Source organism: Camelus ferus, chromosome 4 (genome assembly GCF_009834535.1).
Source record: "Camelus ferus isolate YT-003-E chromosome 4, BCGSAC_Cfer_1.0, whole genome shotgun sequence".
NCBI lineage: Eukaryota > Metazoa > Chordata > Mammalia > Artiodactyla > Camelidae > Camelus > Camelus ferus.
In genome coordinates, this window is record NC_045699.1 from 71,768,746 (window position 1) to 71,796,199 (window position 27,454).

At 51.7% G+C, this 27,454-nt stretch overlaps 1 protein-coding gene across 2 annotated transcripts in view; it reads right to left on the bottom strand.

Moving 5' to 3' along the window:
* DDX31 (DEAD-box helicase 31) overlaps nucleotides 1-27,454 on the bottom strand; it is a 67,201-nt gene continuing 39,747 nt past the window's right edge. For both annotated transcript variants that reach the window (XM_032478726.1, XM_032478727.1), the window contains 3 exons: nucleotides 21,660-21,771; nucleotides 16,196-16,364; nucleotides 1-1,508 (listed from right to left, as the gene is read on the bottom strand). In XM_032478726.1, the coding sequence (XP_032334617.1) occupies nucleotides 1,328-1,508; nucleotides 16,196-16,364; nucleotides 21,660-21,771 (462 nt within the window). In that variant the 3' untranslated portion in view covers nucleotides 1-1,327. The remainder of the gene's footprint in view (nucleotides 1,509-16,195; nucleotides 16,365-21,659; nucleotides 21,772-27,454) is intronic.

Here is a 27,454-nt window from a genome sequence, read left to right on the forward strand (position 1 = left end):
TCAGTATGACATGTGCTACAGGTTTATTTATTATTATTGTTACAGATTTCATCAACTGCCCCTATTAATTTCTATGTGATAGCCAGCTCTGAGAAGTCACTTTTTCCCTCCTGCAGAGGACCAGTGCTTCCAGGCTCACGCTAAACCTCAGCTGAAGTTCACTTACATCTGATGGCTGGCTGCGGCTACCAGACAGGGATGGAGGGAAGGACCCCCCCCCCGACACACACCATGGTCCCCAAAGACAGCCCACCTTGTAACTCTCGAGATCCTCTCCCTCCCTTCAGTTCGTGTGGAGCTGGAGGGGCTACTGAAGCGGGGCCTCGACCCCTGTGCCAGTAACTTCAGAGGAGGAGGAGGCTGGATTTTTAAATGGATAACAGGAGGAAAAGTGGAGAGAAAAGAACAGACAGACGGATGGACGGAGAGGGTCAGGCTTTTACCCTCTTCTCCTTTGGACCCCTCTGGAGTTACCCGTGTCCAAATCTTACATTTATTGGGAAATCAATATGCCCCAGGGGTCCTCTTTCAAACCTCGCAGAAAACACAATGGGGAGGGGCCGCTGCGGCCCGGCCACAGGCCAGACCCCAGACCTTTTTCAAAGACAAGATGGGATTCGAGGGGAGAAAACACTCAGGACACCGGTGCCTCTGGTCTTTGAAGGCAAATAATAAAAAAGCAACAGTAAATCAACTGTCCTGAGAAAGTGTGTTCTCCCTGGACCAGAAGGAGAGCGCAAGGCGTGTGAATGTGACAGGGGGCTCCGAACAGCCTGCGGGCGGAAAGCAGGGCACCCTGGAGTCGCTTCTGACCCGCACCGAACACTCCTGTGGTCCTTTTTAATAAAGCATTTGTACATCAAGAAAATGATCGGATAAAGAGTTTTTTCTCTTTCTTTACAGAGTCAATTCTAGTTTTAAAAATCCTATTTCATGCCAACAGAGGTATTGAGAGGGCAGGTTAAAGTAAACTGTGATGCTTTACAGAACATCGTCACAGGCAGGGTCAAATCCCTGGCTGGCTCGCAGGACCCTAGGTTTTCACGTTAAGTCATGGGGGCACCATGTGATCTCTGGGTGTCGATGAGCGTCTTGCCTTGATGGAGTAAATACAATACAGGCTGCTCAGCTAATCCAGCCTGTGCTGACCCCTAGCCCTGCTCTGGGCTGTGCTCTCAGTCTCAGGGACGAGTCAGCGGGGAAGGCCACACCGTTAGTTCCCACAAGGCCGCTCTGACGAGAACAGGACGCCAGCTCCGGGATCCACTCAGGCCCCGTTCTGTGGACGCAGAGTTTACAAATACTTCCTGGGAAGTCTCGCAGTCCCTCAGTAAGGCTTTTGGGCTTCGTTTTTTCCCACGGCCGAGGCTGGGCGCTGGCTGCCCGGCCCTGCGCATTCGCTTTGCTTTTTGACCTTGGCGACGCTGGTCTCCATCCCACTTGAGTATTCTGAGAGCAAGATTTCAGCGAGGCGGTGTCTGCTCTGGGTCCTCCTCTGAAGGTCGGGCCTGAAGAACAATAGCAGCAGAGGAGGAAAGAAAACTTTATTATTTTTTTTTCTTTCCCATTTGGAAGCGGCTGCGAGCAGCTGGTTCCGAGGCTGTGGAACTGACATTTTTGCATTAACAGAAGTGCAGCCCCTTCAATAGCGATGTTTTGATATTACATGCACAAGAAGATTAGATACGGTGCTGACAGATTTTCATAACGGTGGCAAAATATCATGGCATTTTTGAAAGTGAGGCTTTGTTCTGTGTTGTTTTCATGGGGAAAAAAAGAATGAAACACACTCGTACTCTGATGGCAAACGAGGTGTGTGATACAGCAGTTTGCAAAAGGAAGGGGGAGAAACCCGCCTTGGAACTTCGGCAACACTGAGCGGAGGCTCCTGGAGACCCCCCTGCAGTTCAAGGCAATCAGCCTCCTCCCAGGGACCTGGCGGCCACGAGGTGGGGGCGTCAGCCGCAGACACCTCTTCACTGGCTGAAGAGACCCTTGTAAATTACTTCCTACCCCTGCAAAACCCAGACCCAGGAGCACTTGGGGAGACGTCAGCACTGGCACCCGGGACAGACCACAGCCCCAGGGCTGTCGGAGGGAGGGCCTCCCTGCCCCAGCCCACCCGGGAGCCGCCAAGGGCTGAAAATCAATTTCAGGTGATGAATCCCAGCAGCTGTTTTCAAAAGACAGCGGCCTTATCATTTATTTGATCAGAAGATCAGAGGGGGAAATTTGTAGAAGTTCAGCGCGGTACACAGGAAAAATGATTATGAAAATTGAAGAGTAAAACAATGTTTCCTGAGACAGGATTTTCACCAAACAACAGAGTCGTTACCACTGAATCCATCTTGCTACGCCGCCCGATGTGGCAGTCTTGGCTTCTTGCAAAAGGCAGATGTTACCCTCTGCTACTTATATTTACAGCATTTTCTTTGCTGTAAAAATCAGAGGATAAACTGGACTAGAAGCAAATATAATAGAACTCCTCTGAAGCCCAGGAATTAAAACAGGACGAATCTGTGCTATTGTACTGATTATGGAAGGGACCCCATCATAACCAGGTTAAAGCTACCTCGTCTCTTCAAACTCACCTGCAGAGGGTGGGGTGCAAGTGACAGCGGGGCCAGGGCTCCGTCAGTCACACAGTGGATTCTGCTGTGACAAAGAGGGAGAACTGCAAAGTCATCCTGCGCTGGGGAAAAGATCTGGGGCGAGCGGGTAACAGGGCCGATAATCAAGGGCCGGACATTTGTAGCAAGAGCACGTGTACAGGACAGGGACTTCGTGAGAAGATCACAGATACACAGGGAAGTACTGTCTGGGTTCTACGTCATCTCACATGCCCTTCCCTCGATGAGGTACGTGTGATTACCATCTCACTTTACAGACGAGGAAACAAAGCCCGGAGGAGGGGAAGTAACCTCTCCAAGCCCACCCTCAGAGCAGAAGCCCAGGAGCAAACAGAGCGCGGACGGACCTGGCCGAGCTCTTCCCCCTGGGCTGCCAGTCCCAGATGGACAGTGGAGGGGACAGGAAGGTCCAGCAAGGGTCAAGGGTGACAAGTGACCATGATTTGACCCAGAAGAGCCCTTCATGGTCTCACAGGACTGTTCCAGTGGGACGATGGTGGGGTGGAGGCCAGATGACAGAGTGAGGAGAGAAGGGAGAGAGGACAACTGAGGGGGGAGGAGCTGCTGGGGACAGAGATGCAGGACATGGACCCAGTCTGCGACTTGGGCTTTCTCATCTGGAAAATGGGGATGCCACTCAGAATGACACTCATGAGGCTTTGTAAAAAGGGAACAAGACACACAGAGGCTGGTGGCTGGCACGGGGCTGCAGGCAATCACAGCTAAGCACGAGGCAGCTGGAGTCCAGAGATGCCAAGCGACTGCCCCCAGGCCACACAGGAGCCAGGACCGACTCTGAAGCCCTGGCAGCGGGGCCGGGGCTCTGGGATCACCTCACCCTTTCGTAAAGAGCAGGACGCTGCCCTGTGGACTCTGTGCGCCCATGTCCCGGGCGAAGGTCTGCGCCTCGGGGGCCCACGTGTGGTGGGGAAGCGACAGGCCTGCAGTGAACACACCAAACGTGCTCCAAAGGAAGGCTGCCAGTTCTGGGGCTTGTAGTTTATTTTCAGTCGGGCAACGTTGACAGACAGAGTGAGAAGGTTCTGACGGGAAGAAATGCTGCTTCTCCCGGCCTTGTTTGAAGCCTGGTACTCACAACATGTATAATTTTAAGCATAACAACCCGAGTTTCAAAATATGCAAAATTTCAGTCAAAATATCCTCCCCGGCAGAAGAGCCACCACTTCGACGACGGCTCCTGCCACCAGTAATGCAGAGTAAATCACCAGAGTCGCATCTGGGCGACTGGCACGCCGACTGCCTGCAAGGCGCCCGGAGCGCAGGAGCCGCCCAGGGCTGAGCCCGCTGCCCCACCAGGCAGAGCGGAGGACACGGCACGAAAGGCCACACAAAGGTATGTAACACACTGTTGTGCACACGCATATACACACCACTCGGTCTGCCTCCAAGTCACGCAAGATCTGTCCCTTCCCAAATTCAGCCACGTCTGGGGCCGGGAAGGTAACCTCTGGTGGGTGTGCTGCGCCACTGAACAGGAATATTTATGAAGGGTCTTCAAGTCCACACTGCGGTAGAGGATGCGGTTAGATGGTCCTCCTTGCCTTGAGGTTACGGTCTCAAACTTTCCTAGCCATTCTATGATTTTACTCTAGTCAACAGGCTTTCAACTTGGGACTCAAACTCAAACCCCGAGTGGCGGTCCAGAGAGCAAGCAGGGTCACACTTTCCAGACTCAGACCTTGTCCTCAGGGGGAAGAACCTCGGGGTCAACCCTGCAGCCACCCCGATGGGACCCACCTTTCCCTTGGCCAGCTCACTGACTGCTTTCCCTTTGTTCTGGTCCCAGTGCTGAAACAGGCAAAGTACAGATGGGAAGATGAAACGCTATAAACCCATGCCCGCCATGGGCACATGTGGGCTTGGTTCTTCCTCCTGCCAAGCTGCAGTCCTCCCAGAAACTTGCCAACTTTCTTGCCCTCCTTGCCCTCCAAATACCCAAACGCCTCTCAAATGGGCGTCCTGAGCATCCACCGGAGTAATCCTGTAGTTACCAAGCAACAGATCAGTTTATCTAGCCACAGGGAACTCCCTTGTAGTGAAGGCTGAATAACCCCCCTCGGGTACCAGGCTGGATTACCCAGCAGGACAGGCAGATGCCACTTTCACTGCCAATGAGGTGAAATCACAGCCTAATTAGTAAACCAATGTGCCCGCTAGGATGACCACTGGAGGAGAGAGATCTGAGGACCTTCTCCCAACTTTATCAGTAAATTCATAGGTGAACATCGGAGGAGCCATTCTAACACAGGCTTCTGTTAACAGCATTCTACTGCAGGACAGAATTTTAAATTTTGTTTTATCACAAGAGAAAATACGTATTTTTATGTAAAGTCTATCAATTTTTTTTAAGCCCATCAGTTTTTTTTAGATGTTTTATGGCTTTAAGATCGTGCTTAGAAATGCCTTCCTCAGATATGAGCATTTAGAACATACTTGAGTGTATTTGCTTCTAGTCTGCTACTGCTTTCATCCCATCTGGGTTGTATTTTGGTTGATGGTAGGCTGTGGAGAATTCAGCCACTTCTTCACAAGAGTTATCCAGTTACCCAAGACAGTGGACAAGAAATCTTTCCCCTGAGGTCCTGAAACACACTTCTAGAACATTCCTTCAGACTTTCAGGACACTTCCTGTGCGGGCTCTGTGTAAGCAAGAGTAGATGACATAATGATGGTGATGATGGTGGTTGTGGCCGACAGCAGTGCAGTCTCCAAAGCATTAGAACAACACATAAGCAAGTGACAGTTACGTGGGTTGTTAGTGGATTTAAACATAACACAGTTCAAATCAGAGCCATTCAAGCTGGCTATGTGACTTCAATAATAACGGTATTATGAGCACTTATGTGGCCCTTACTTACGGCAGGCGCAGTTTTAAGCACTTGGGAGGCATTCAGCCCACGCACCTGAACACCCGTGAAACTTTCAGGCACCACGAGCGCTCCCACTTTACTGGTGACAAAACCGAGGTGCAGAGAGGTTGAGTAACACGTCCAGGGAGGAGACGGGATCTGAGCCCAGGACTTCCGACTCCGTGACACACATTTACCAGCGTGCTGTAAGTTTTTATCAAAATAAGGAGCAAGTTCCTTGCACAAAATATTTTTAATACCAAAGCAATGCCCGCATTGTATCAAATCTCAAAGACTTTTAGAACCCCAGAGAGAGTGCACTGTAACACAGTTGGATAACTGAAGTGAAAAAAGCACTTTAAAAATCATGATTTGCTCAATCTCACTATAGATACTAAAAAAAAATCCATATATGTATATATGCAGAGAAAGTGAGAATGATAAAAACTGTGAATCAAAATTAACTTAGACTGTGGGTGGTTTTGGGGTGATTTTTAAGCTTTTCTCTTTTTCCTGAATTTTTACAATAAAAATGTATTATTTTTATAATCAAGAAAAACGGTAAGTTCACTTTGGGGGGAAAAAACGGCAGCATTTTATCCTGTGCTGAAATACCAGAGTATTTTAGTTTTTACTAATGAAAACCTCTTTGCCTTTGGCTTCCAGTTTGTTTGATTTTGTGAGGGATTTTTCTCTTACAGTATAATTAAAACAGAGAGAAGACTGGCAAGGTGTATTTCTTCCTCTAATTTGAAAAATCCTGCTTGTAAGCGAATGGCTGAGGGCCACGGTGAGGCCCCGAAGACTCTGCAGGAGAAGGAAGGCCCCCGACTGGAAGAAACGCCTGGGTTCTAAGTGACCACGAGGAGACAGTGACGACTTGAGGTGGTCTGAGGCCAGGTTCTACTCCTGCCTCACCCTCAAGGAGGAAGAAAAGTCTGAGCAGGGTTTCAGTGGCTCTCAGATGACAGAGTGACCAAGTCCACGGAGAACCTGACAAGCAGTTCCTCTGGTGCCACGACGTAGGTCAAGAACAGAACCCGCCAGCGCGGGATGATCATTCAGCCTACCGAAGGGCAACACGCTCTCAAACCTCTTCGGTCACCGAAGGAAGAGGAGCTACCTCAGGGCTCTTTAAACGTCTGGGTTCTGTATTGGCAGAGATGCCGGCTGGTAGGCCAACCATTTTAGGAGAACCTTCTCTGTGATTTCTTAGGATCAAACTGGCTCTGGCTTTTGTAAAACTGCCAGGGCCCCAGGAGACACTTCCGTCCAGGTAAGCCCTGCTGGGGCCGTGGCTATTACAGCAAAACCCCTGAGAGAAGGATAAAAAAGGCCTCTCTGCCTCACACCCAAGAACCAGACCCAGTGAAGAACACAAAAGAGCCCCGAGCCCCGGGCAGGTCACAGGCGGTCAGCAGGTAGACCCCACGATCCACCTGCTGCCTGGAAAGGCGGGAGCAGTGGCAGAGGGTAGAGAGGCTATGTTCAGAGATGACCGATGTCTGAAAGTGAAGCACTGAGTCAGGACCCCAGAAGTGGCTGGAGCTTTGAGATTACTTGGCCCAAGTGCCAGAAACCTCCACAGGAGCTCTGTCGGGACTGAGGCATGGACGGCACACAGCAGGTGGCCATGCCGGGGCGGAGGGACGGGGCCCAGGTTCCGATGACCCTGGCTGGACCCTGGCGCTGACCTAGCTGATGACCGCGCAGGGTCGCAGCTTCCCCTGAGCCTAGTTCGCTCACACGTCAGAAGGGGCCTGCACGCGGGTACAGGGCCAGCAAGAAGGCACAGTGAACCAGAGCGTGCTAGAGTGCTTTATAAAATCGAATTCTCTGTGAACATGTTAAGATGGAGAAATACTGGGTGGACACGGGAACAGTTCGTGTTCCTGTAACTGGTGTGATTACATCCTATAGATACTGACGGAGATGGATAAGCTTGGGGCCAAATTCTGGCACCAAACCCTCTGGGCCTGTCCCGCTCGCACCACCATTATTAACGATTCGAATGACGTCATGAGGCCTATTTATCACCTTTGCAGACGGAAAGACGCCTGCAGGGACAGCTGACATGCTGGATGACAGAGTACCCACCGCACCCCAACAGACCAAAAGGATGGGCCTCAGCTGCAAGGTAACACTGAGCCGGGGCAGGCGCAAGGCCCTGTTCTCTGGCCAGAGAAGGCAGGGGCTTGGATCACCACACGTGCAAACAGGCAGGGACTGAGCCACCAAGTTTCCACCCGAGCCACACGCTGCGCCGATGCCTCCTTTGATCAGTGACAACACCACCTTGTATTTTCATGTTTGTAAATCAATCGCACACATTCGGCATCTGAATCTCAGAGACCAGAGGGTGGGAAATGAAAGTGGTCAATTCAGGCCCATTTCAAGAGCTCTACCAGGGAGCAGGGTCCACTGTGGGGGTGGCGAACCCCCCAACTGCAGGGAGCGCTGAAGCGGAGGCCTAACGGACAACCACTCCGTGCTCATCATGGTGCCAGGTGCCGTGTGCCCGTCATCTCTTCCCGTGTCCCACACGACCCCCCGGGACCCAGAGTTCCAGGCCAGCGCCAGGGTCGGGACCAAGGTCAGGACTGCCCGACCCCAAGCCCAGGCTTATTCCACCGCCTCCTTCTGCCTCCAGACTTGGAAGGGAACTAGAGAAAAAGATCCACATCTTGCCCACAGGTGTCTCAAAAATCTTTCGAGATGACTGCCCCATGAGCACAAAGTTTCTACGATCCATTCCAGGGTTTGCTACTCTGACTTCAAATCAAATTCTTGCATCTATGCACCAAAATGTCTCCTGCTTTAAGTCCACTTCTTTGGTTACACAAAGAATGATCTGTTCCCAGAAAGAAACACCATTAACAGAATTTATCTACTTGCTACTTAGCCCAATACTGATTCGAGAAACCAGAAGCTTTCAAAGGGGTGCAGGCGAAGATGCAGTCAAGTGCCGGGAGTGTGGACCCTGGGGTCTCATGCCCAGTGCCATGCGACCGGGCACAGCCACTTCCTCCTCAGCTACTGGGGACCCTGCCTTGGTCCCGGGCACATGATGAGGGCTCAGTGAGAGGGTGCATGTGGGCTCAGCGCTCCCAAGGGCACACAGAAGCCCTCAAGGCAGATGCTGTTGCGCCACCAGAGAACTTAAGACTACCAGGCAGAGTCACACGCCATCACTCCGGGATGTCGGTTCTCTCCAACCACACCCCTCTCCTTGACTGTTAAGTAGTTAAGACGTGAGTCCACATTTCGGACTGCTGGCTATAACATCAGGACCAGGTTGGAGATGACATCTGAAAAAGACCCGGGGTCATTCCGTCTGGGTCCTAAGCAGATGGAAAGGCTCTGGGGTCACTAAAGCAAAGGGCACGTGGAGGGGCTGGCGGTGGACACCTCCCCACTCAGAAAGGGGCCCGGAACGTGGGCGGAGGTCAGGGGAGAGAGTAGCTGTCCCCACGACAGGAGGACTCCAGGGTAACAGAAACTAAACAGTGTGTATGCAGCAGGGGCGGGGGGTACGTGGCTTTCTTTCCTGATTTCTCAAATGGTCTGGACGAGAAGAGCCCGGGCAAGGACAACGCGGTTTAGAGCCGGGTCTCCTCCTGTCGCGCGCAGCCTCGTCCAGCATCTGCCGATTCGTGCTGGGCCGGCCGCACCTTCCAATTCCAGTGCTTGGAAGGCTCAACGGTGACTGACGTCTCGGGCATCCTCCCGGGAGAGGCTGGCCCGGTTCCTGTTCTTTGTTGTCAGCCCTGACTGCCTGGCTGAAAGCACACCCTGTGGTCCCCGCTGTCTGCAGGTGACCCAGGTGTGGAGGAAGCGAGGGTCACTGAGAAGTCCCCCTAAGCGCCTCATTAGCCAGGTGGGGATGAGGGCGTGTGTGTCCCACGAGGAGGCAGAGAGCTGGTAACTGCACGGCGGCAGGCAGAGGCAAACCACGGGAGAAGCCGGGGCCGGGCGTAAAGGGCTGTGCGGCTGCCATCAGAGCGGGGCCCTGCCGCGGGGTGGGCGGCAGGGGCGGCCAGGAGCTGCGCGGGACGCGGGACGCGGGGCGCGGGGGGGCAGGCCCACGCGGCACCGCCGCGATGCAATGCGGGGCGCAGCTCCATAATCAGCCAGGAACTTGTCTGCCACATCGTCCCCGAGGGACTGCTCTGTGCCAGGCGTTCTCCAACCAGAAGAAACCCAGCCACCATCCACAGCACTCTTCCTGTCCCTTGTCCAAGTCTGGACACTTCTCCTCAGAACAAATGTCCCAAGGAGACAGTCTAGTGTGGAGGCAAAGTCACCCATCTCGTCGCCCTTGATGGAGGGGCCAGTCGAACACGCCCTCATGCAGAGTTTGCGCAGCTGAGCCAGGTTCTATGCTAAATATCCCTGCTTAGTCCTAACCCACATGCGGGCCACAAGGACGCTCGGCGAGCACCCCGCCACCCCTCTGCATTAAGGAGGACACCCGGCCCCTGCTCTGAGGACCACGCTGTTTCACGTCCTGAGGGGCTGACCTGGTCTAGGTGCTGGAGGCTGGGGGGTCAGAATGGCCTTCCTCTCACCCTCTGGATTCCAGGCTTCATGTGGTCCCCTGGGTTGGGGCCTGGCCACTCCCAGCAGATTCTGAGAGCAGAGTCTGTCCCCTGCTCCACAGGACATGTCTGTCTGTCCTCAGTTACCACCACGGTCCTGGCTACTCCCCTCTGGTCCCCAGGCCGAGTGGAGACCCCACTCCCTACCCGCCTCTACTGTGACAGCAGGGAAACAGGGCCCAAGGCCGGTCCTTTCGGGGGACTATTTTATGCGAAGAGGAAAGTGCCCCAGGGCTTGCTCTCTCAGGACAGACGGACAGGGAGTGGATGGGACTCTGAAAGGCAGGGTCTGCTGTTTGCCGAGTTCACTGAACAATTAAGATGCATTTCCCTGGTTGTTATGTCAGAACAATTCCTTTTTACTCTTTCCCTTCATGCTCTTCCTTTCAGAATTACAGAATGCTCTCAGGTTCTAGTCACCTATTCAAAAATGCGTCCTGAGCACCTGTTGTGTGCCAGGTAGGTGCTGGGGCTGCGACGGGGAACACCAGACAGGGGTTTCCACCTGGAGCCACACGCCAGAGACAGACACGAACCACACACACAAACACCATGGACGGAGCAGAGCAGCCAAACAAGGATGGGGGTACAGTGTCCCCCCGGCAGGCGGGTCAGGGACGCCTTCCCCACAGAAGGGACGGGGGCCCAGAGGCGAAGAGGAGCGGAGGGAGGTCCAGGCTTACAGCACACTTGGTGAAGGCCTGAGGAGAGAACGGGGACCCAGGGGGTGTTTTCATCATGGGAGTAACGAGACATCACTGAAGGGCTGGAAGCCAGGGCAAGGCTTCCCTGGGGGTGGAGGCCCTGTAGCTGCCAGCACTGGGCAGGGGCACAGAGTGGCCGTGGGAAACACAGTGGCAGACGGTTCCAGAAGGGAAGCTGAGGGGACAGGTGAGGATGGGGTTTCAAAGCTAAAGAGAGCAAGGCAAGGAGGCCAAGGGCCGGAGAGCTGCACGCTGCTCCGAGACCGAGGAGAAGCCCTGGGCCTCCGAGGGCGGCTGTGCCCAGCCTCTGCTCTCCTGTCTGGCCAATCTGTCCTTTTACAAAATGACGACTGGCTGAACGAAATTGAGATTCTCACAGCGGGCAAGACTCCAGGTTTACCTTCAGCTAATTAAGTGATATTAGGGAGGCTGTAAATGCCACATAAAAATTGGCAGGCAAGCTGCTTGCAATGATGAGAATATTGCTTTGCGGGGAGACGCGGCTGCAGCGTCTGAGTGCGCGTCTTGGAAGGACTGTGTTCTCAAGGTGGTTCCTGATAAGAAAAGTTCAAGGTGCTAAAAGGCTGACAGTTAACAGGGGTACTTCTAAGAATGATGAGGGCTGGGGGGAAGGACCGATGTTGGTGTCCTTGTCATAGTATCAGCAAGTGCTCCCCCGTGCTCATGTCCCAGGCACCGTGTCGACGCTCGATCCACATCATTTAGCTTGGTCCCCAGACAGCTGTGAGGCTCTGGGGCCCCCATCTGAGAGGTGAGGGCACTGAGGCACAGAGGCACCGAGTCACTGGTCCATAGAAACAGAAACGGTGACTCAACCCAGATGCCTGTGTGAGTAAGGCCCTGACTCGTAACCACTGTGACACTCCCACAGCCAGCCTTTAAGGAACAAGGGGGGCCGGAGGCAGGGAAAGGGGGGCCGGGGCAGGGAGATGGCTAGCAGGGGTACAGACTTCTCCAACCAGGGTATATTCAGCACAGCGACTCTTACAAGTTACAAAACACTTACTGAAAAAGCAAGGACGAGAATCCCAGGGAGGGGCAGGGCAAAGGCCTTCAATGAGGAAAAATGCCCCCCAAATGGAGGGCTGCAAACTCTCTATTTTGAACCTGAAGGATAAAGCACTTCACAGGTGAGAAAAGTCTGGCAAACACGACCGCCCTAAGCACGTCTCCTTATTTCAGAGAGAACGCTAAATGAGAAGTTTGGAAGTCACAGGGGAGGGACGTGCTCAGTGGAGCCGGGGGTGGTGGCTGGGATGTGGGGCCGGGACCCAGGGGACTGGCCCCCCTCCTCCTTCATCCCCGAGCCCAGCCTGCCGAGCCCCGACTGGGCACGCCCAGATCCAGTAAGTACTAAGGCGGGAGCGATCTCTAATTTCAGGCTGTTTACCTGTTTAATAAATCAGAACTACTAGGTAACACTTAGCGGGGCTGGCTGGTTTGGGAAAATTTGTACGAAGACGTTTCCAAGCACTAAGAACGGCATCAGAAAGTCGCAGACGGCAGCAGCGGGGGAGGCCCGTGTTAGGTCACCACAATGAAGCTGTTTGGGGGAAAGCAGTGCTTTTTCTAATTACAGCACATAATCCAAATGAGACAGACTGGCTGAGAACCAACAGACTCGCTCGCTCTTATTGTCACAGAAACACTAAGACCTTAAGGATCGTTGGTTTCTACGTTCTTGAACCACAGAGTGTCAAACAGATGGGGGATTCGCAGCCCCCACTGGGTGTGGTGTTGTGTGACTGCCTAGACGGACAGACAGACAGACACCCCGGCAAACAGCACAGGTGCGCCCGCTCAGAGCCGGCGGTGCTGGGTCTCAGCGTCTCCTGGGAAGATGGCAATCTTGGAAGGTATGTTACCAGTGCCTCTCAGGCACTGCTGCATCTATCCAGCTTCAAAATGAGAACTGCATTTCACGGGAGGAAAATGCTGTGTTCGTGATGCATGTTGCTAAGGGGCCACTCAATATTTCACCATCAGCACCGGCTCTCGGTGTACACGTGTATGCAGGCGTCTGGGGCGGGGGGCTGCTCTGACAGGCTCCTGTGTCGGTGTCAGAAGAGTCTGTGACTATGACTGTATTTCTGGGCACAGAGGGAAGACACTCACTGTTCCCTTTCAGAACTGAGGGCGAAAAAGGAGTCAGAGACCTAGTAATTAAGATCTCGTTTGGGGACATTAACTATTTCTTTTCTTTTTCTGAGCAGCGGTCCAGTAAAGGCATAAAGGCACAGAGATGAGATAAAAACTTCCCGTCACTCCATGGAAAGGCCCAGAAGGCTCCTCGCCTGACCTGCCCTTGCTTCACACGCTGACACCTGGCTGAACTTCTTGTCTGGGGTGCGGCAGGCAGGGCAGGATTCTGCTTAGTCTGACCAATTTGGTTTGCACATAACGTCATTATTTTAGGCAGTAAACACCATAAAATGGAATGCAGAATAACTTAGAGAATTTAGTGCTATTATTTTATCCTGCCATAGAAGACATAAGGAACCCATTCTCTTTCTTGACAGATGGATTTCGGAGGAGACGCCTCAGCTCAGAAACAATCATTGTGGCCATGGCGTTAACTCTCCACACTTGTGGGGGTTTAATGGACTTTTTTTCCTGTCCTCAAAAACCAGCAACTGGCATTTGCTTGAGCCCTGACTGAGGTGAGGACAATCTGTCAAGCCCCTCTGCGGCTCACCCTGCCCCCAATTATACGGTCCCCGTGCAGATTAGCTGCAAAGTCATTCTTCCTCCAGGAGTGACAAGTTTCCCCAGCAAAAAAAGGTACCTACTGTATCTTCGAGTGCCCGTCTGCATCAGCGAGGCAGGGCTGCGGTGGGAGGATGGAAGGAGTGTGGGGAGAAATGCCTTCAAAAGAAGGGCGTAACAACGGCAAAAGTAGCTGGAACAGAGTGGTGACATGGCAAGAACAGAGAGCGGCATTGTCACGGGCGGAGTAATCCTGTGACACGCTGCTGTCACTCACCACCAGGCTCCCTGCCGCGCCAGCCAGACATCAAAGGCTGCCCCGTACCATCTTACATGCTCTTTATCGGCTAATCAGCCCATTCTTCCCCAGATAAAGCCCTGCTAAATCCCCGCTCACAGGGGCGCGGCAGCCCTGGCGCCCATCTGCCAGCGAGGGTCAGCAGAGGCAGGAGGGGTGGCCTGCTCGCTCCCTAGTGGCTTCCCAAGGGAAGGGCGACGCTGGCTCCAAGTCCCCCCAGCACCTCCCGCCTCGCTGCTCTGCTTTCCAGGATCTGGAGAGAAGCTGAGGACACCTGGTCAGTCGGCAGGGCTGCTGCCTGGGTGAACACTTGCTAATGAAATTCCCGGTCGGAAAGGTAGAGCGCCTGCTCGCAATAAAATATTGGGGTCACATTTATCTGCAGGAAGAGGAGTGAACGGAATACGTGTTTCTTACCACTAATCATCTGGCCATCCTGGTACTACTTTCTCCAAGTGTTGGTTGGCATTTTAGAGAGGGCGACAGGACAGCTAGGCTTCCAGACTGCGAGGGGGTCACCCCGCATCTGACTGCAAGCCTCATGGTTCTGTCCCAACTCAAAATCAGTTACTACACGCAGATATTGGCCACCTCAAACCAGACACTGTGCTGGTCCAAAGGCAGGACCCTAACTCTGGTGCAGGGCAGCCCCAAATCTGGAGAGGAACTGAGGCACCGTCTCCCTCTGGGAGGACCGGGCTCTAGCAGAGGGTGGGCCGAGGCACGCGGTGTGTCGCAGCAGGCAATGCTCTGCACTCCAAACTGCCCCGAAGAAACCAGAGCCGGACGTGTCAGCCTTGTCAGGGCATCGGAGAACAGCAGGGTGTGGAGAAATGTCTACCTCACAGAATTACTGGAGTGCTGTCCTGTCTGCGAGGGACTGATAGAACAAACAATAAAAAAACCCCAAGCATCTCAAAAATTCCAAAATGGGGATCCGAATTAGGCAACATTCTATCCATTATAAAGAGCCTTGTAGGCACCAAGTCCCTGGACAGATCAAGCTGGATGTTCTGGAATCTTAACTCTTCTGGTTTCTACTCTCTGTCCTAAGGTGTTTCATCTGTACGGCCCTTTATGGTTCAAAGGACAGAGTCATGTGTATCACCTGATTCTGATGCTTGTGAACAGACTTCCTTTTCCCATTTGTAGCTGACGAAAATGAGGCTCTGAGAAATGGTCCAAAGCTTACAGGCTCACACGGGACTGGAGCTGGAAATAAGTCCATGCTTCCTGACCCTAAGCCCAACGGTCATCTCCCTGACTGGGTGGCCCTCCTGTCATTTCACACCAGGGGAACTGGGCCTGATGAGGCTGATGATACAACCAGCACACCTTGGCGAATACGCAAGACAGACCCTGTGCTGGAATGTGTGGGAAAGTGTGGTGCTACCTGCAGACTCTTGGTGCCAGGGCAAGTGTACAGCGGCGTTTGTGATTCATACGCAGAAAGAAGGCTGCACGATGCAGGATAACCATCCAGAGGACTCAAGGGTTCTTTGTGCCCCAACATTTGTTCTGTGTATACTTGCCACCCACACATCCCACAAGCAGTAATGGCAATCCATCCCAAATTTCCTATAAAAGCAGCTCTTGGCATCTAAAATACTCTGGTTCCCTCAAGGGGCTGGGTCTGGCACTAAAAGAACACCCTGTCTTTGAGGAGAGAAAGAAAACCTTTTAAAAATAAATGTATTTTGTTGAGGGAAATCATCTCAGGACCTCCTGACACTGTGAAGATGGACTCAGATGCCAGTGTCTAACCAGCAGGGCAACACTCCTCACTCTGACTCTCCTCTCACCAGGACCCCTGGACAGTTCCTAACACGCTTTTTGGCAGGGTCGGGGGAGGGGGAGGGGGTCGTGAGAAGAGTCCACTGTGCTTGTCTCTAGTCGTGCTCAGCATTGGAGGAGCGTCAGCACCAAGGAGAGCGGCACGCGGTCCTGGGAGTTTTATGGAACACACCGCCCCGTGCGGATCAGAGGCTTTCCAGCAAGGACCACGTGAGAAGGTCTGACTGCGGTGTCTCCAAGTTACTCTACCAGTGGGCAGTGAAGACAGCCCAACAGATCTGTCTTGCTGCTCCAATAATCCCCACTACTCTGGGCACAACAGGAGACCACCGAATTTCTGCAGGTGCCTTGCAAGCGTTCAGATTAGGCAGTTCTCCTGCTGTTCCCGGCACTTATCACACGGAGAGAAGAGCAGATACCAGTGATAATTTACTGCAAAAACCCAAGTTGGAAGAGTTCACACTGGGCACATGGCGGCCCACCACACCACACCACCCCTACCCACCTGAACACAGCTCTCTACACCCATCTGCCCCTCAGCTGCTTGTCATAGGCCCAGTTCAGCTCATCTTACCTCTTCAGGTTTGCTTTCTTCTTCTTTACAGACAAGGCACTAAGATTTTTGGGGGCATCTCTTAGCCCAAAGCTCTTAGCCACGTGCCCCAGGTGGAGGAAGCGGACGTGGAAGATGTGCTTCAGCTCCCGGGGGTAGGCTGCATAGGCCCGGATGAAGGACTGCAGGGCTGAAAGACAGGTGATGGGGAGGGAGGCCGTCAGGGTGGGGGCTCGGCTGCCCCAGCTGCCCCAGCCTCACAACTGTCCTGTGCAGTTCAGTCTGCCAGGCAGTGATGGACACACAACCAGCATAGCACAACAGACACGAACAACCTAAATCTACAGTTGTGTGGTTTTCTTAAATTCCTCAAAAAAAAAATCTACCAGCCACAATTAATTCACCCAATATAATTTCACTTGAATAAACCCAATATAATCGCAGATTCTACTGTGTAGCTTGTAATGAAACAGAGGGCAGGGGACCTGTTCTCTTCGCCAGTAGAGCCGTGGGGCCCAGCACAGCACCTGGCACACAGAAGGCCGTGGACACACGTTTGTTGTGTAAATGAATGGATGAGAGAATGAGTGAATAAACTAAGACAGGATCAATGTCTATCATTTTCTTATGAAAAACTAAATCATCAGACATTTTAACTAGAAAAAATTTCTCCTAATTATATTAAATTTTTTTGAATACTTAATACATGCAAAAGTTACAAAATTTGAAAGGCTTTCTTACGACTGGCATCTTATGTATTATTACTGTATGCTCTTATTACTTCTAAATGCAGTCTCCGCCCCAAGTCCCACCGCCAGCTCCCCCATCCAAAGGAATCGCGGAGACCAGCACTTCATATACTCATGGGATTGTAACACCAAATTCTTTCTAAAGTATCCAGGACTGACCTACAGAGTGTTCCTTACCCATTCGAAGAATGTGTGGAAAATGAAATGAAAATATAATTTTTAAAAGAAGGAAAAAATTGTTAAATTTCTAAAATAGTCCCCCAACCAGTTCACCTCTTGAGGATTGCCAGCAGTTTAGAGGTGTTCATCGGAGGGTCTAGCATGAAAATCTCAGTCCTATTGTAAAATTAAGAAAGACGCCCCTGTTCTAGAGCCGGCACTGGCCAGAGAGGAGCCAGAGCTGGTACCCAGGAGGGTGGAGCTCCGGTTACACCTTAATTCAGCATCCCTTCGAGGAACGATTACTCAGTTCCCCTGAATATCTTGCAGTAACAGTGATCAAGCGTCTGCCCTTTTCTCGCTCCCAAAAGGGCGGGAGGGGACTGTTTTGAAGGCGCCCCTCCCCATCCCCGCTGCCTGTAGCCCCCGCTCTCCTGCCAGCCGGGGAGCCCAGCAGAGCTGCACTGCCTGATGGCAGCAGGCACTAAACACCACCCTCTCTCGCCCTCGCCCGTTGAGCCACTGGACTGGCAAGTTTGCCCACAGCTTAAACGTAATATCCCAGCAGCACCTGGAGATTGGCGTTTATGAACAGTAATAAAAAGTGTCATTTTAGCAGATCAGCTCCTGGAAGGATCCTGGGAATCCATCAAAGCTCTATTTACTGAGCAAAGTGAACTCCTTTTCCCAATCGATGAGAAATAATAACCAAGGCAACTCCTCTGCACCCCTCTCAGATTTGTGCTCACCCCCCTTTTCAATAACTGGGGACTAGGTTTTTCAAGGAAAACCTTTAACGCTTCAAATGGTCTGTGCTGCGGGGAGGGTTCTGCCACACGCTCAAGGCCTCAGAGGGGAAGTCGGTACAACTACCAGGACCCGCAGACTCAGGCCTCATCTCCTCCACCTCCCTCTCTCCCCCAACCCCGAACCCCTGCTCTGGACTGAAAAGGCAGACCAAGACTGCGCCCAGGCCTCCTCGCTCCCCTACGCTGATGCAGACTAGCCCCCGGCTCCCGCTCCTGCACCTTCCCCCTTGCCTCCACGCCAGCCCGGGGCTGAGGCTGGAGAGCCACTGTCCCAGCAGACGTGCACACTCAGCTGTACAGGGCCAACGCGCTTGCCAAGAAATGGCAGAAGCGCCCTCGCCCTCGACAGCTGGTCAGGTTCAGGGCGTCTCTCACTGTGTATTTTTACTAAGCCTCCTTGTCCTCAAGTCTCCTGTCTCACGGGGGTCGTGACCACTGGTGGGCCTTCCATACTTGAGTGGACTCCCAGGTTTGGATAATTCAGAGCAGCAGGAACCTCAGATGCAGCGACAGCCGCCTGGAGGACCTTCCAAGGGGCAGGAAGTGGCACGTGATCACAGTGTCAAGAATGTCAAGAAGGAACAGGGGCTGTGGGGCCAAGACAGGCAGAAAGCAGAGACGTAACGAAAGCAGACGCTTGTCTGGGATGACAGATGAAGTACTGGCCCATCAGAGTGCGCACCCTCATGTCACTGAGTCCTATTTCAGGGTCGTAAGGACGAAAGAATTAAGGGAAATTTATTTAAAATAACTTACAAGGACATGTTGTCCTTTTTAGCAATCAAATCACATTTGTTCTTTAATAAATCTTTGACATCTGATCAGGAATGGTCGATGATCTATGGACGATGCCCAGGTCCAGGAGCAGAAAGCAGCAGGACTGCAGCCTAGGAGGTGCCGCTCGTCCTCGCTCCTCCGAACCCACCCCTGCGCTCAGAAGAGCCCGGTCTGCGCAGAGGAGGCGTAGGCATCTCCCCAGCCAGTGCGTCCTCAGCGACAACTACCCAGAGGACGTGGGCAAGGAGGCAGCTCGTTACAACCCTCCCAAAGACAAAGCATCTGGCTGAGTAGCCAGCCACCTCCGATCACACCGACGGGCGAGGGATGGTTTCATCAGTGACTTGTGTTTTCTTGACTTTGAGAAGCACCTCTTCCAAGCCAAGCACAACTCCTACACACGTGGGCCCTGCTCTTCAGGGAGGAGAGGCTCCAACCACAGGACAAGGGGTTGGGTGCAGGTAAAGGACTCCGCTCTCCAAAATTTTTGTTCAGAAGCCTAGAGTTCAAACTTAGGTTACCTCAGTTTTTACCACTTGAATCTCTAGCTACGAGGTGCAAAAAGTGAGAGGGAAAAAGGGGTCACCGCTTCTGGAAAGTGACAACAATGAAATGCTGGTTATTAGCAATGACTGGGTCAGAAAATGCAAAAGGAAAACAAATGCATACTTGGCCCAGTTTCCAACTAGTTTTCTGCCATAAAGGCAAAACCCAGCTGCTTTGTTAATTATTCATGAGATGGGTTCTGAAATGGCAAAAAGGGAGGCGAGTCAGTAGTGGGGAATTTGCATATGCAGACTGAAGTGCTGAAGACAGTACCCAGTCATAGGGTGTGGCAATCACAGGCACACCCCCCAAGCCTCCAGAACTTGCAGTCCTAAGAAGGAGTGAGAAGAATGGGGGGAACCTAACGTCTGATGTGGGGTGACCAACATCTACTTTAGGCAGTTTCCTTAAAAAAGGATACACTTATTTCCTTCCTGGGACATACATGGTGGGGAGTGGCCCCACTCCGACATTCTTTACAAGAAGACAAGGAGCTCTGCCTGCCTCTTGGGATTAGTAAGTTCAATGGTAACAACAATGAGAGAAAACACAAAAATCACATTCTCTGGGAATTATTTCCTGTAACTTTTACTCTGGTGCCCCAGGCACCCTGAAATGGTTGTGGTTTCACCAGAACATCCAAAGCACCTACCTCTGCCATCAATGTCACAACGGTGGTGTGACTTTGACTTCCTTCCCTTCGCTGCCACTGTTATGAACCCAGAAACTCTGCTGCAAACTTGCTACGCACTGCACCGCAAGCTGAGTTTCCCTAACTTCCAGCAAAGCACCAACCTCTAAAGTTACGCTCGGGCAAACATTTTATTCCTCTTGAGAGAATGTTCCAGTACTTCTCTAAAGGCAGGTTCTAAGGAAGACTCTTAGGAATTGTTGAATTCACTTTAGGGAAATGCTTGGACAGGATATTATCGGCAACCAGACTAGCAGAATACACACTAATTATTTACTGGTAGTTACGGGGCAATTACTGGGACCTCATCTTTCATCTTGTGCACTGCTGGCTTGCCGCAGTGTTCAGGTCACAATCAAGGCTGCTGTTCTAATGTGCTCGGCATGTAATGGGCACTTGGCAGCATCTGCTGACCCGGCCCATTTCTATTATCTATATCCTGGTGACCACAACTGCTGGTGACCAGCCCCTGGCCCTCACCCTTGCCCGCAGAGGCCATGCTCACATGGCAGCAGGTGACTTGTGCAGACCTATCAGACCAGGTCTCCCTCCAGTGGCTCCCGTTCCACTCGCCCTCCCCCTCCCACTAGCCACCCTGCTGTCCTGCGTTCCCCTGCACTCTGTCCCCACTGCCTGGATGCCCTCAGTCAGAGCCTCCCCACCCCAGAAACCCCTTGGGGTTTCTGCCACCTTCACAATGGGATCGCTCTGCCCTCACCCCTTCGTCCCCTCACCTGCTCTGCTCTCCTCCCCTTCCACCAGACGATCTGGTTCCCGGCTAACTTACTCACTATGTCCATTACATTCACTGTCTGCTCCCCCACTGGACTGTTAGAAAGGTGGGGACTTTCGTCTGGTTTGATCCCTGTGGTATCCTGAGCACCTGGAACAGTGCCCAACTCAATAAATGTTTGTGAAATGAATTTTTTTTTTTTAAGTTTCAATTCATAAGAAGAAGAAAAGCAAGAATGCTACAGTGTTCATCTGCTGGAAGCCAGACTGGCATTCTTCTCAAAATAGCAGGTAACTACCAAGAACTGTGGCTCCCCCAACAAGGGGGAGGTCTCATAAGCACACATGGGAGAGTCACTGGCCAAGACACACACGTTCCATCATAAAAGACATTCAGCTGTTCCAAGCTCCCTTCCCCTGTGCTCTGCTCTGTGCTCAAAGTGGGCTATGGAGTCCACACCTAATGCCTGGTGATCCCAGGAGCCAATTAATCCTATAAAGGGCCTGAACATTAAATTAATACCTAACTCTCTGGCAGATTTCCTTGGAATTGGGTTCATGGTCTACAGTCCTTCCTCTGCACTGTTCTTTCTCATTTTTCTTTGTACTTTCAAACAGGAACTGCTTAGGTCTAATATTTCCAGCCCTTACCTTCACCTCTAATTTCCATCTCTACAGCTCTTTCCACCGACATGTCATGTCTCTTCCTTGCAGTTTTCAAAGAAAGAGAAAAATGGATCCCTCAGATCCAAGCTGCTGGGTCAAAGCTCGAGTCCTGATGTAAGCCAAGATAAAGCCTCATTTGTGCAAAACACGGGGAAGGATGAAATTAACATTTAATATCACTTTAAAGCCTTCCGTGCCTGCTTCCAAACCCTGCAGAATTAGGGAGATTGAAGGCTTTTGCCAGGGAGCAGAGACGCCTGCTTGGCCTCTCAGCTTGTCCGGGGGCCAAGCGGGTGGAGCTGGGGCTGAGGCTCTGCTGGGTTCCCCACCCACCATCACCTAAGAAACTGACCGACCTTTCTTGGCCCCGGAGACCGTCCTCTCGCTGGAGTGCACGTAATCTTCAAATACCGTCTGCAAGACTGTGGCTCGCTCTCGGATTTCCTGGGGGCCAACGGCGTGGGATTTCTGGGAGGGTGATGGAAGGATTAAAGGAGACAGAGTCAGAGTCAGGAATAATGAAGCAGTTTATAATAGATTTAATAACAGTAAAATCACACAGTAACCACCTAGGGGCCAACAAGGGTAATCCTTTCAATATTACTAGGGAGAAAGAGAGGGCTATGAAGATGTTAAAGTCGAGCAAAGACGAGGGTGGCTTTGCGAGGGAGCGGACCAGGCCTCTTTATTTATTTACTTATTTACCTACTTTTCTTCCTGGCCTCATAGCACTCAGGTTCAAAAAAAAAAGTCCACTGGAGACGCTGGAATTGTCCAGGTCCAGCTCAGGTGTTTAGAACATCACTGCACATAAGCGGTTTTCAAATGAATCTTCCATGTTCTACTCTGGCCTTAAATCCCCTCCCCTGCCTTGTACTCATCGACGGAACACTGACCACTCCTGCTGAACGGCCTCCCACAGCGACCTGCCTACGGCCTGTCCTGGAGCTGCAGAGCACGTGTCCCCGGCCCTAGGACACTCAGACTTCGTGTTTCAGACCCGGGCTTTCGGCCCAGACCGCTGTGCTGAGCCCCCAGGGACCTGTGGGGGAGTGAGTGGGATCTCACAGCAAACCACACGCGAGGAAGACAGCATGTAGCTCTGCAGCCAACGGCCCCCCGGTAAAAGGAAACATCTGTAGGCCCTGAAGGACCCTCTACAGATGGAAAATGGGCATAAAACAAAGGCTCATTTTTTTCTCATCCTTCTGCAACCTCAGAGAAGAGCCTCCTCTCTCCACGTCCCTCTGAAAACAAGGGCTTTGTGTTTCCTGTGTCTTAAAACAAACCGGAAGGCTTCCTGCTGGGCGTGAAACTGAGGCCGAGAAGAACTCAGACGCTCCCGCCTGGTCTGGCGACTGTGTCTCCCCAAAGGTGCCCATTCCATGAACGGTGCTATTAAGCTCTATCCGCACCCCCAGACCACGTAGGTCACCAGGAAAAAGCCAGTGGGAGGGCCAGCTTGCTCTTCTTTTATCCCCTGCGGGGGACAGGGTGTGCATGCCCGGGCCTGGGTGACCGTGCCCCAGCCGGGCTCGGGGTCTCTCCTGCGCTGAAAGCTGCTGGGGGAAGAACAAAGGAAGGAGGAGAGAAAAAGCCCCCTCTGAGCGACATCGGTCTCCGGATTGATAGAGACTTAACAACCTGAAGATGTTCTTAGTTTAGTCAAATCATTCCTGCTACCTGTTTGGTTGATGACAGTCTAGCCGGTTTCACAGTACATGGTCCCCCTAAGGGTTTTATGCACTTCAAATGTCAAGAGAAAAGTCACTCAGGAGCTGTGTTACGAAAGTGGACATTTGCTGTTGTCGTTAACGAGGATTATTTTTCTACCCCCTTAACTGACGTGAAATGCAAACTTTTTTTTTTTGCTGCCCTCTTTCGTTAAGCCACCTCAGCAGCACAACTGTCACCTTCCTTGCGTGTTTTTTTTTTTTTTTAATATGAATGTGAAATTAGCAAGGATGCCCTTTCCCCTGGCGGACAGAATCCTCTGTTATTAAAAAGTAAAGCACTTTAATAATGAAAACTTTTTCCTCTTTTTCCTGTGTTTTAACTGTTTAAAATTAATGAGAAGGGCAGAATGGTTGTCAAAGCGATATTGAAAGCCGGCAGCCAGGACCAAATAAGCACAAAAATCCCTCTAGAGTGTTAAACAAACAGAGCCCCAGTCCTCTCGAATCCTTCTGCTGGCTATTGTATACATTCTGTAACAGCTCTCAGAATAGATCTGAGCGCCAGGGAGGCAGAGAGGTTTCAGAATTCCAATAAAGGCCTCAAATTAAAGACAGCCTGGTGCGAATTCCAGGAGAAAATTAAAGAGACCTCAAGCTTAAGTGACAGGTGACTTGCTTCTGTGTCACAACTGTCAGGGGATTTAGTGATAATATGGCAATATATTACAAAGGGCTTTTCTTATTCCCCCCTTTAGGTTTCAAAATGAGGCATCTTTTCTTCCCAACCATAAAAAAAAAAGGAAAAAGAAAAAAATTACACATATATAGATAATGTGAGTGTGTATACAAGTGAAATCTGTAGGAAAAAAGGCGATGAGACTAGGTTCACACCTTTGAAATGATGAGGTCAGTTTTAGAGAAATGTAAGAAAAAGTTGACGGCAGAAAACACAGTGTACTTAGGAGAAAGCTGGTCTCACCCCCTGCCCGCCCCTCGTTTCCAGAAATACGCTATTTTAAAATTGCCCCTCTTGAGAATGACTGAGGTATTTCTCAGTTGTCTTTGGGGGAGGACAGTGTAAATTAAACTGAAGCCAGAGGGGGCAGAGTCATGCACCACCAGCTCAGCCCCAGACAGGTCAGACGCTCCCGTAACGACAGTGGGTCAGACCCGCAGGGCCCACGGCTGCCCCGCAGGACTGGCCCTCCCACCCTCAACGACGCAGACTTAGGGCTGCTTAGAGATGCTCACCTGCAACTAATGGACCACGAGGTCCAAAAGGTCTATACGCACTCAGAACCCTTTGTCAGTAAGACCCTGCTGACCTTGGAGGGGACAGATAATCAAAAAGCACTGAGCAAAGGGCTAGAGGTCTTGCTTTAGTATCTTGCCACACTGGTGAGTGTGTGGTTAGGATAAGCTTACAGGCATATTTCATAGGACAAAAGCACACTTAGGGGAACGTGTCTGGATGTGTGCCTACCCTGTGAAGAAGGAAAATTCATGCAGACCAAGAGGCAACAGACAAGTTTACGGTGGGCGGGCTGGATTATCTGTGCTGTAAAAGTTTTGGGTGGGAGCAGCGGTCGGTGGAGGGTGGCTTTTTTTTTTTTTTTTTTTGAAGCACGTGTCTTGATCTTGCCAACTTCTAAGGTGTTTTTAAACTAAATGGAAAGATTTTGTTTTAATCACTTTATTGCCAAGCTGAGTTTTACCCCTACGGTCCCTAGAACCTTCCGAGCGCTTCCCAGTCAAGCTCAAAGATGGAATTTATTCTCTTTGTAGGTAGGTGAACATTCACACACCCAGGCGTAGCTATATATATTTTATCCACCTAAATATGAAATATACATTTTACAGATGCTTCGCTCGCTTTCTTTCTGTTCACAGAAACCCAAAAACACATGCGCCAGAGGGACGTTTACAATGGACTCGAACCAAGCTGGGGAAGAGGGGCACCCTAATGAGGGCTCTGTCTGGCCGTGTGTGCAGCAGGCCTGTCTGCTGAGGCCACACTGCTCCGCCCGGCACTGGTGTGTCTGCTCCAGGGAACTGTCCAAACCGAGAATGCCAGTTAAGACACGCTGTCTTTTTATGTAAAACAGAATTAAAAGTTGCATCCAGCATTTACTTGGTTCTCTTTTCTGGTCTCTCTTTACTGGTCACGTGAGTCACACACAGAGCTAGCTCTCTGGCTGGACGTCTACGTGATAGCAATGTTGTCAATTCAGTTTAGTTTTCCTCTGTCCTCTGAGTTAAAGCTGATCAAACAAGTGCTGCTCACGGACGCGAGCCTGCTATGATTAGCTAAGTTTTCTAAGGTAACCAGTTCGTTTGGTGTCGGTGAAAGCTCGATCTTGCCTAGCACTTTTTCTTTTTGAAAACAGCGATCACCAAGCCATAAGACCATCGAAACATTCCACTCGTTCCTACCCACCAAGGCAGAGCCAGGGCTGAGGTGAGCTTGCGCAACCCAGCAGCGTGCAGGGCACTCTGTGCCCCGTCTTATTGAGACCTCCCAGCAGCGGGCATTGGGGTGGGCCTCACCCCACAGACGGGTAACTGAGGCTGGGGAGGACTGGAAGCCCCCAGCTGCAGGACGACCAGCTGAGGGACAAGGACTCGAACCCATGCCCGCGTGCCTGCCTCGGGCCCAGCTCTCACCCACGGCCTCCTCCCAGCCCCTCCAGCCCAGTGGTCCTCGAGGCTGGCCTCAGGGGAGAAACTGGCGCAGCCAGGCCACGGAGGGGCAGAGGCTCAAAAGACGGCCATGGCCCGGCCCTGAAAGGGCGGGGGGGGGGGCAGCTGCTCTGCTCCCACTCGGGGGGCACGCCCTTCAGCAGGGCCCCCGCGCCGCCCCTGCTGCCCCGGACACGTGCAGATGCAGCGACCATTAGAGCCCCAGAGAGAGCCGACCTGTGCTCGGGGTAAACACCCACCCCAGGGCCCGTCGCGGAAACAGGTCGTAAAGACTAGATCCGACCAGACCTTTCCGGCCTTGTTTTGCAACGGTCCTGCCTGCTCTTATTTCGGGAGGGCAGGCAGATGCTAGTTTTCCACGTGGGGTGAATCAGCAGAACAAGGGACGAGGCTTTGTGTCACCGAGTCTGGGCTTTGCTTCCACACCTGCTACTAACTGACGTGACAACAGTAATAACACTCATAATGAAAACACCCTCTGCTATCTGTGCCTGGACTTCCAGGCTACTTCCTACTTAACCCCTGCAACCTCCTCTGAGAAGAATACTAATGTCGCCTCACTTCTACACGTGGAGAAACCGAGGCTTAGGAGGGTGCAGTCCCGGCCCAAAGCCACGCAGCTGGGGAGACTAGGAATGGGACCCAAGGCCACACTCCTGACCATCCAGCTGCACTGCCCCCCGGCTGTTCCCCAGGCACCCCCGCTTACCCCACAAAGCTGCCTCACAGTGAAAATTAAACAGCTGTGGGATCATCTGAAAATTAAAAATAAACAAACAAACAAAAAACCCACCCTAACTAGAATTTGCAGTCAGAGGAACAGAAAAGCACGCCAAGACCAATGAGTGTCTAGTTTCTGGTGAGGTCCCTTGACAACAAACTATGAATACAGGATGGTCCAAAGCCTAGTGTGGTCGGGATGCTTTGCGACGCAGTGTCACTTAAAATAATATGATCAACTGAGTCTTAAATCACGTTTCTTATTCATGGGGACCTTTGCTGCGGTACCATTTACTGACCAAATTTCACCTCTATGAGAATGGCTGATGTTACCTCATTTAATAAGCAACTTAGTTCCATCTTCTTGGTCTAATTACTACTAAGGGAGGCGGGCTGGTACACAGTGGAGGACACGTGCTTTGAACTTAGAATGCCTGCTCTCACACCCCAGGAGGGCCAGTGGTCATTAATGTGCCCTTGTGAATGTTCCCTCAACTCTCCAAGCCTCAGTTTCCTCATCTGTAAAGTGGGAGGGTAACATCTACCTCACAGGGCTGCCAAGAGGATTAAGTGGGACCAAGCGTATAACGAGCTTAGCACAGTCCCAGGTCCAGGACACACGCTGGGTACCAGACACTGTGATTACTTCCTCTGACTTCCTTACGTAAGTTTCCTTAGGTACCCTCCAGAGCAAGAGAACTTAAGTCAGGGTCAGTCAAAGCGAGTCCTTGCCTCGGGGAGAGTATCGATCCAAATAAAGAGACACACTAACGTGTAAAAGAAACTCTTAAACTTGATCTATTTGGCCCTGATTTTCCAGTCTATCCTCAGGCATAAGAAAGCAAATGTAAAATACCCAAATTAAAGTTTCATGGACAAAATTACACACACACACACAAGTACACGCGATCTACCGAGTAACCTGTTACAGTGGGGTAGGAAGTGATTCCTAGACGGGGGAACCTCAAAAAAGAAGCAGGAAAGGATGCTCTGGGCTGTCTGCGACGGCTCAGGACCTCCATATGGAACTGTGTGGATAATAAACATTTTTCTTC